This window comes from Phyllostomus hastatus, unplaced genomic scaffold (genome assembly GCF_019186645.2).
Source record: "Phyllostomus hastatus isolate PE091 unplaced genomic scaffold, TTU_PhHast_1.1 phas_contig_40, whole genome shotgun sequence".
In the NCBI taxonomy this organism is placed as follows: Eukaryota; Metazoa; Chordata; class Mammalia; order Chiroptera; family Phyllostomidae; genus Phyllostomus; species Phyllostomus hastatus.
The window spans coordinates 84,519,902-84,528,963 of NW_025333872.1; the positions used below are offsets into that span (position 1 = coordinate 84,519,902).

Here is a 9,062-nt window from a genome sequence, read left to right on the forward strand (position 1 = left end):
GCACATGGAACGGGTTCCCAGAATTACAGAGGGTGGGACATGGGGACAGGGTAAGGGATGGGCAGATCTCTATATGGAACAGGGCACAGGAGATGAAAGGAGACGAGCAGTCTGGAGCATGTCATGGCGGCCCATCATTAAAAAGGAAAAGAACATGATGAGGTGAATCCTCAGGCTCTCAAGGTGAGGTCAAGGCTGTGAGGAATGGGGCTCAGGAAGGGGAGAGAGACTCTTCTTTGAAGTCCTCAAATACTTTATAGTAATAAAAGGGATCACAATTTAAAGCTGAAAGTGACTTTTAGAGACTTTCTGTTTTGACTTTGTTCTAGTTTTTAGGAAATTGAGCTGTAAAAGAGTTCGTTCAAATGTTCCTGGTTGATGAATCGATTTGGTGGATGAAGCACAAACTTCACTCATTCCAGGGGACCCTTTCCTTCCTTCTCCCTTCCCTCCGCATCCCTTCCCTTTCCCTGTCAGCACTTTCCTCCTCTTCCCCTCGTTTTCCGTACCTTGGTGTATGTTTCCACCCGCGCAATTGTGCTAATATTTACATTGCATAGACTTAAACTTTTAGAATTCCGTGCGCTAACATGAGATTTGTGTGCCCCTCTTTAGTAGACACTTATTCCATTGTAAACAGGGATAATAAAGTATATATAAATAATAAAACAAATCCTTCTGGCCATTATTTCAATGTGAATCAGCACCAAGGGTTTTAGTTAATATGGAACAACATGTTCCTTTCCTGGGGAGAATTAATTTCTTCCCTTCTCTGTTCCCAAAGTCCCTGAAACTTTCTGTGGGTGGCACACACCTCACGTGAGCGTTGAGCGAGAGTGTGCTGTGTGGGGTCTCGCACACCTGCTTCAGGTGGAGGGCCTCACCTCCGTCCCCGGGAGCCCCACACATCCCGGGGGCCCGCCGCCCATGTCTGCTGAATTTTGGCTCCCTCGAACATGGCAGTGAAATGAAGAAGCGAGTTTCTGAAGACTCTAAATCTCGATAGTCATGAGACAGTAAGCTGGAGGAGGGAGTCCAGATGAGGTTGCTGCTTCTGTCTGACTCAGCCCGGAGCAGAAGGGGTCCCTTGGTCATCTCTCCCAGACACTGTGCTGAGCACTGAGTTTCAGAGATGCACAAGCCTTCACCCCAAAGTCCTCTGTAAAATGAGGGGCAAGTGGAGAAGGCGTGTCTTTTCAGCTAGTCCCTGATAGGCCTCTTGTGATTCAGGTGGTGTGGCCCCAGTTTTGGGTTATTTCCTTTTAGGGTGGCTGAAAACAATTCCAACTTCTTAATGTTTTTAGAAGACCACCTGTTTGACCTTTCCTTCAAAAGGCTGATGCTGCTCCCTTGAGTGTAGCCCAGACTTTCAGCCTCTCTTACCTGTGTATATGGGCCCCAAGCCTTTAGTGGGCACCACTGCACACTTTTGGGCGGTGTATCTGTCTGAGGTTCCTGTCGTCTGGACCCTCATTGGGGACTCGGATGCATTAGACTTGTCAAGAGTACCCCGTCTGCAAGAGACCTCCCACAGCTCCCAGGGAGAGATGGGGTGCTTGCCCAGCCTCGCTCACTCACCTTGGGTACCTCCAGCAAGAAAAAGACAAGGCCCCTCCATGTTAATTTGCTTTCCAGCGTGGGCCAGAGAAAAGCCTTCCAGCCTTCCTCTGTATTGGCTGCCGTGATAAAGAGCAGACGAGGTGACTTGGGGATGACAGGAAAGGACTTCATCTCAGGGAGCGAAAGTCACCTGGGAGTAAAGGGTCCCCTGCGAGCGTAGTAAAATAGGGTTTTAGCTCTGAAAGAAGCACTTTTATTTCCTTGCAGAGTTGACAGGTCTCCGCTACCTGTAATGATTTATGTAAATGTTGTTCTGACAGCGCGGTTTTATTTTCCCTTCCCGTAGGCAATGTGAAGTGTTCATCTAGCCAGCAAACGTTTCCTGACTTTCAGCATTGCCGTCGCCAGCAAATGCCAACCCCGGGCTCCATCTCATCAGAAGCTCCCCGGCTCCCCGAGACACGCTGTTGAGCGCCGGCCGTGTGTTCTACTGAAGGGTTGAAACACTGACTATCCAAAGAGAAAAGGATATTTTTGTTTTTATAATAGTCACATGTTATTGTTTCCTTCTTCCCTTTCTATGCAACTGTAAATTAATGAACAGAGTGGTATTTGGAAATGGTAATGCATTTGTCACTGATTTGTATACTGCTTACAGCATTGGGAGAGTGGGGGGGGGGCTTTCTAAAGTGACATTTTGTTTTTAATAACCGTGGCAAACATGGCGTAAGAATTAGAAGACAGTTTTACATTCCTTTATATTAACCTTGTACAATAACTTCCTTTATTTCTTCAGCTTTTTGACCATTATGTTTTGGTTATTTATCACTCGTCACCCACATGACGAAACGGATTTCCTCTGTTTGTTGCCATGATTTGGCCGATTAATAAGTTCGTGTGCTTCAGTCAGTTGTAGTGTACGTGTACGGATTAGGCTACAGCTCTGCGGACACCGTTCAACTTTATTTGACACCGTGCACTTGACTTGTTTTAGCAACCACTCGGAGGGCCACAGCAACAACCCTGTGGGCCTAACTGGCATCCCCACTGGGAATTTTTTCCTGCATTGTATTTCTCTGCTCTATAGAAGTAGCTCTTGATTTCTTTATTTATTCCATGTCCCAGTTGATATGACAGAGGAGGCTTAAAGCGGAATTGTGAGAGTCTCACAGATCACTTGACCAAAGGTTGCCCGTTTGAGCAGATTCCCTCATCGACACAGCAGCAGCGCTCGGCCCCACCTTCCCCGTTTCCCGGGTCTTGGTTTCCGTCACAGACATGCAGCGGGCCTTCGCCCAGTTGTGATGCCAGAACGTGTTACGGGTTTTGGTTCCCTTCGACGAGAATTTTTTTGTTGTTTATGTATGTTTAAGCCCCTTATCATTCTTGAAACTCCTCATTATTTTCTTTCGGAAAGCAGACACAAATTTAGTGCATGTCTCATTTTACCTTTTGGGTGAATGAGCACATGTGTTATTATCCTTCCTGTGATCCGTACATTCGGGAAGAATGTTTATCAAAGGCCTGTGCCACTGCTTCTGCAGGAGAATGAGGTCAATGCTTCGATGGCGGCGCCCTGCCTAACTTTGAATGCATTCTACTAGGCATTTGGTTCAGCTTCTGGTTTAGCATTGAATTCATTCAGTTTAAACATGCTATATAGCTACTAAATGTACAAAAAACAAAAAGAAAGTTAAAATAATGTATTTTGATTCAAGCACATGTGCTTTTAAAGCAGGACATTTTAACTTTGGGTTCTCTTTACCTGGGATCTGTCCAGAAGGAGGCTTAAAGTTAGAAATCCCTATTCTTTCAGAATAGGCCGGGTGGGTTGGGGGGCAGGGGTGTCTCTTTGCAGCATAGATATTTTGAGAAGAAGAAAATCGTTTTATATGAGAGGAAAGCCATGACCGCCTTTCTACCTCAGACCCGTCTTCATCCGTCGTGTCGGAAATAGCTTTGTGCCGCTACAGTCTGCAAAATCCAGAGCTTTTATCGGGCCACATCAGACAAGAAAAGCACCTATTTAAAGAAAAAAAAATTCCCTGAACTCTCAACTACAAGTTGTAGATTTGGTGTCTTCCTTGTTCTTTGAAAAGTTCTGTATTAGTATTTTTTTTCTGCCTGTAATTGTGTGCAACACACCCCCTATCTGCTATTATGGAAAAGCTACATAAAAACACTACATTGTAATCTCCTAAGTAATAATAAAGAAAAAGAAATATATTGCAGCAACAACAAGGGAAAATAAGTATGTAGTTCTTTTGAAATATGTGGTCAAGAACTAATCCTAGACTATCACCTAATCTGGGTTCATGTATTTTTCATCCTGAATAAAAGTAATTTTAACACAAGATGACTTTGATATTCTTCAGCTCTGTTCACTGATAGAAACTGAGGCTCGGATGCACATTTATGGAAGTAAAATATAAAGAGAGCCTGTTCTTGATCAGTCCACTTGTTTTCCTGCACACACCAATTTCTCCCGTACACACCAATTCATTCTATCTCGCTCTCATTGTCTCCTTATTTCTCTGTGTTCTTCTCTTCTCTTTTATATATAATCCTCATTTTCCTTCACAGATGAAAGGCTTTATCAAGAGGAAAAAATAATGTTGGATGTTGAAAATGTACCTGAACCTATTCAGATTTGGTTTTAATAGCTTCGGTGATTACCTTTTCAAATCCACTTTCAGCCTCATGCTCTTAAATAATGTGCTTTTCATATGTGCACTGGATTTTAACCGCTCTGGTGGTAAATTTAATCTATTTCTAAAGCCATCCTATAAGAAATAGTGTCAAGAATCATGTTACTTGGTTCTAAATGTAGAAGCTATCCATGAAATAGAAAAATCCCAAAATATATAATTTGTTAAAATAGAGAAAATTGATACATTTGAATGCACATGCATTTTAAACATCCTGTCTAACCCAAAGTAACAGTCACATCAAGCATTCCTGAGGAAACAATGGTTGCTTTCCAGCAAGCTGTTGAGTAGGTATTTAAAAATGGAAATGAGAACACATGGAAAAGTTTGGTTTTTCTGCTAAGTCTACAGCTTGTTGCTTCAGTCAGTGGGGTCGTTTATACATATGAAGGCAGCGTGCTCCTGGGTATCTCCCCCTCCCACTCTACTCTTTCAGTAGACCAAGTTTTACAGAGGCCCTTCATGATCCATTAGTTGCAAATTCAATGAAAACACAATAAAACACCCCCAACGCCACACCACCGAACTCTGTCAGTAGGGTCCAAACTCTTCAGTGCTGTACAGTCTCAGCCTGTGTTTCTGTAAGGTCAGTTAAGTGACAAGAGTGAGCTTGGTGCGAGGGGGCGGGGGCCAGTCATAATGATGTCATGTCCTCTGCCCGTGGTCATCATTTTCTGTTGCCACAGTAAGCAGTGTGGCAGCTATTCCGCTTCAGTAATAAGCATGTATTTAGCTCATGGGCTGTGAGACTCAGCTGATCCGGGCAGGACCCTTCTGATTGCAGCTGGACTTGCTCACTTGCCTGGGGTTGATTGACTGTTGAGTGGGGTGGGATGGCTAGCCTGGGGGGACTGTGGAAACGCCACTGGGGTCCTCTCATCCCTAGCAAGCTCACTGGGCACGTTCTCAAGCAATTGCAGACGTGTGCGTGTGTGCAAAGGGGGGCTTTCCTGAGAACTGGCACACTGTCGCTTCTACGAATTCCATGGGTCAAAGCATCGATTCCATCTCTCTTGTGAGAGAGGCTGCAGATACGCAGGACTTGGGGTGTGGCTTCAAAGAGGGGCCCTCAGGTTTTACCGTATAAACAATGTAGGCAAAGGAGAGAACATTGGCCAAAATACTAAAGCATCCATTTCCTTGGGCATCGTGTTCATTGCCTCAATGGAATGGGAAAGAAGTAGCCTTTTTGTAAGACTGTCTTTTAACACAAAGGTCCAAAAGATCAGCCCCGTCATCCCAGGTTAAAAATCCAATGTCAGAAACACAGGGAGGGAAATTTAGCACGTGTCTGCCCAAAATCCTATGAGAGGAAGGCCTCAAGACTGAATAAAATTAGAAGAGAAAAAAATCTAAGATGAGAAATGGAACAAAGGGGATATTAGTATAAATGGCTCAGGTGAAATTTCTTCAAACTGAATTGTTAATCTTCAGTCAGAAGAACACAATAATTAATATGTGGGAGGTTCTTCACTTTGACCGAATGAGCAGGCACAGTGATAATCCGTTCCAAGCATTTGTTTAGAAATATGCAATTTATTTGCACTTTGTATAAACTTACCCACTTGCTACTAATCTTTCACTGCGTGGGCATTCCAACTGGTGACACAGTTTTCGTAGTTTAGAATAGATGTGGTGTATGCATGGGTTCCGTTATTCTTTCGCAGACAGCTTACTTTTGGGGTACTGTTTTGAATTTTGAATGCGGGCAAATTCATGAAGCATTCCATATTTTTTAAAAATAAAAATACTGCCCTGGCTGGTGTAGCTCAGTGCATTGAGCGCAGGTTCGCTTCCCAGTCAGGGCACATGCCTGGGTTGCAGGCCAAGGCCCTCAGCAACTGCACATTGATGTTTCTCTCTCTCTCTCTCCCTCCCTCTCAATAAATAAATAAAATCTTTAAAAAAAATAAAAATACTAAAAAGGCTAAGTTAATTGACAATTTGCCCTCAGCCTTGCTCTGTCTTCAGTCCAGAAAGTACAAATGTTGAATTTGTAATTAAATGAGAAGCGTTCCCAGGCTGCTGTGGTGTGCAATTACAATTAGTTCCTGATACTACTTTTTAAAGACCATTTTCCAGAAGCATTAAAGTATTGATTTTTACTCAAATCAATTATTTGTTTCTTATAAAATGACATTGCAGAACTGTTGGAAAGAACTGAGTCAAGCTGGTGGGAATCTGACCTCAGTGAGCCTGTCAGAATCTAGAACGGGCTCATCCATTACTCTCCGCATCTCGCAAGCCATGTTTACCCCGTGGGAACTTGGACAACCGCACGTGCTCTCAGAACTCCCGTGAGGAGAGGAGTAAAAGCTCTCCCGCCCCACACGATCCTCCTGTATCCTGTTCTCATTTCCCTTCCACCTTCACCAAGCAGGTGTATATCGTCAATGATGCCTAGTATAAGATGTTGCTTAGCACAGAACGAAATGCGTACTGGACACCAGATCCCCAAAATGTCAATGAGGAACTAATACAATTAAAAAGTTAAATGGGGTCTTAGGATTAACTGGAAGATGTAAACCATGAACCAAAATCCTGCCTTGATTTGAAATCGAGTGGCCATAACTTCGTGGACAACAAAATGTCCAGGGGTCCGGGATGTGTGAGGCAGTGTTTGTCGCTGAGAACAGAGAAAGGGAACGAATCCCTGTGGGTGGGTGTGGGGCAAGGGGAGCGCTAGCCTGATGGAGGAGCCCAACGATAAGCAAGTGGTTACAGCAACAGGATGAAGCTGGAAGGAAGGTTAGTTAGTAGCCCCCAATAGGAGCATTCAGTACACTTCAGATCCCCACAGCATGTGTGCCCAAATACAGGACTACAGTTATAGAAAAAAAAATGTATGGAATTAGCCATCACCTACAGAACCACATTCCCAAAGCATGACTGTGGTATTTCAGTGTGCTCATTGGCGATGTTAAGAGTCCTAAGAAGATACCACAGTGATCACTTAAAATGCAGTGGATGTAGCACTATTTCCCCAATAAAAGAATTCCCTGGTTCAATAGTTTTGAGAAACACTGCACGCCCCAATGCCCTTAGAGATTGACAATGCGCAAGAATATATTAAAAGCTTTGAGAAATCCTGAAGTAAAACAACCTCATAACTGTATATCACTCTGTTTTCCTAAAGCGCTTAGCCACAGAACCTTGTGCTTCTTACCTATTAACATCCTGCAGTGTGCCCTTTGGATGCGGAATTAATGTCATAGGTTTCAATCTTGCAAATATATATAGGAGGTGATCCCATGAGGTCTAGAAAAAACGACAAGTGAATAGTAAAACAGTTATCAGTCTGATGTTTCTTAAAATTCAGGATTTTAAAATGGAAAGCAATCTTGGGTGCCAACCAATATATCATTTCATTAAAGAGATAGGCTAAGGCATCGGTCAGAATCCAAACACTTTGCCTTCAGCTTAACTCTGTCCTTGGTTCAGAAACCATGTGTTTTTGTAAAGAAAAAAAATTTATTTCTAAAATCCATGTCTTTCTAAATGAGCTATGCATAACCAGCACTACTAAACCGGGCATGAATTACAAAAACAGTAGGATCCATGCCCTGGTGGGGGTGGCTCATAAAGTTGGAGCATCATCCCACAAACCAAAGGGTAGCAGGTGCTGCCCCTGTTCAGGGCACACGCCTAGGTGGTGGGTTCAGTCCCCAGGAGGCAACCGGTTGATTCTTGCTCTCCCTCTCTCTCCTCTCTCTTTCTCTAAAAGCAATAGAAAAATGTCCTAAGGTAAGGATTAAAAGAAAAAAAAAACCCGGGGATCTAGGAATGGCTGGGGTATCCAGAATTGTTTCCTGAAATTCTATTTTTAAAATTTCTTTACTTAATAATATGGAAATTTGTGGTTTCTGTTAAACCTGATGAACATACCATGCCATCAGAATGTGACTGCCATGTAATAAATGCAGCTATAAATACCATTCATTTTATCACCTCCAAAAAAGCCTTTTAAGGTCTGACTTCTTTGTATGCCAGTACAAGCTCTGTCATTTCCCCCCAGATCTGTTTATAAAAGTTTTTATAAAGCAAAACAATGCTCTAAAATCTAGATCAGCAATTTTCAACCAGTGTGCCGTGAGACGTTTTAAAACATGCAATCCTTGACGATTTAGTCAAGAGCACTGACCTCTTTTCCCTTGGACTGTCCACTAAAACGAATGACAACAGCCAACCCAACAATAGCTGTGTGGTGCGAATGCCCTGTCTTGAACCATAAATATATAGGTCATATAACAGAGTTGCAAAGGTTGAAAATTGTGGCTCTAGATTATTGTAAAATATGCTGCTGTGAACAAGAGGGTGCAGATATCTTTTTGAGATACTGTTTTTTTTTCCCCCTTTGAATGTATGCCCAGAAGTGGAATTGCTGGATCATAGGGTAGTTTTATTTTTAATATTTTTAAGGGAACTCCATACTAATTTCCATAATGTCGGCACCAATTTACATTCCCACCAACACTGTTCAAGGCTTCCCTTTTCTCCACATCCCTGCCAGCGTTCGTCATCTGTTGTTTGTTTTTGATGATGGCCATTCTAACAGGCGAGACGAGATACCTCATCGTGATTTTAATTTGCATTTCCCTAATGACTAGTGATGTTGAGCATGTCTCCATGAAACTGTTGGCCTTTTGTATATCTTTTTTTGAGAAATGTCTCTTCAGGTTTTTTGCCTACTTTTCTAAACTGGGCTATGTGCTTTTTGCTCTTGAGTTGTATGAGTTCTTTATATATTTTTGGATATTAATCCCTTATCAGACATATGGTTCGCAAATATATTTT

The 9,062-nt window shown here is 42.8% G+C and overlaps 1 protein-coding gene across 8 annotated transcripts in view; it reads left to right on the top strand.

Annotated features, from left to right (window-relative positions):
• UTRN (utrophin) overlaps window positions 1-3,914 on the top strand; it is a 453,043-nt gene extending 449,129 nt beyond the window's left edge. For all 8 annotated transcript variants that reach the window (XM_045842802.1, XM_045842803.1, XM_045842804.1 and 5 more), the window contains one exon: window positions 1,907-3,914. In XM_045842802.1, coding sequence (XP_045698758.1) covers window positions 1,907-1,915 — 9 coding nt within the window. In that variant the 3' untranslated portion in view covers window positions 1,916-3,914. The remainder of the gene's footprint in view (window positions 1-1,906) is intronic.
• Window positions 3,915-9,062: the final 5,148 nt, after the last annotated feature.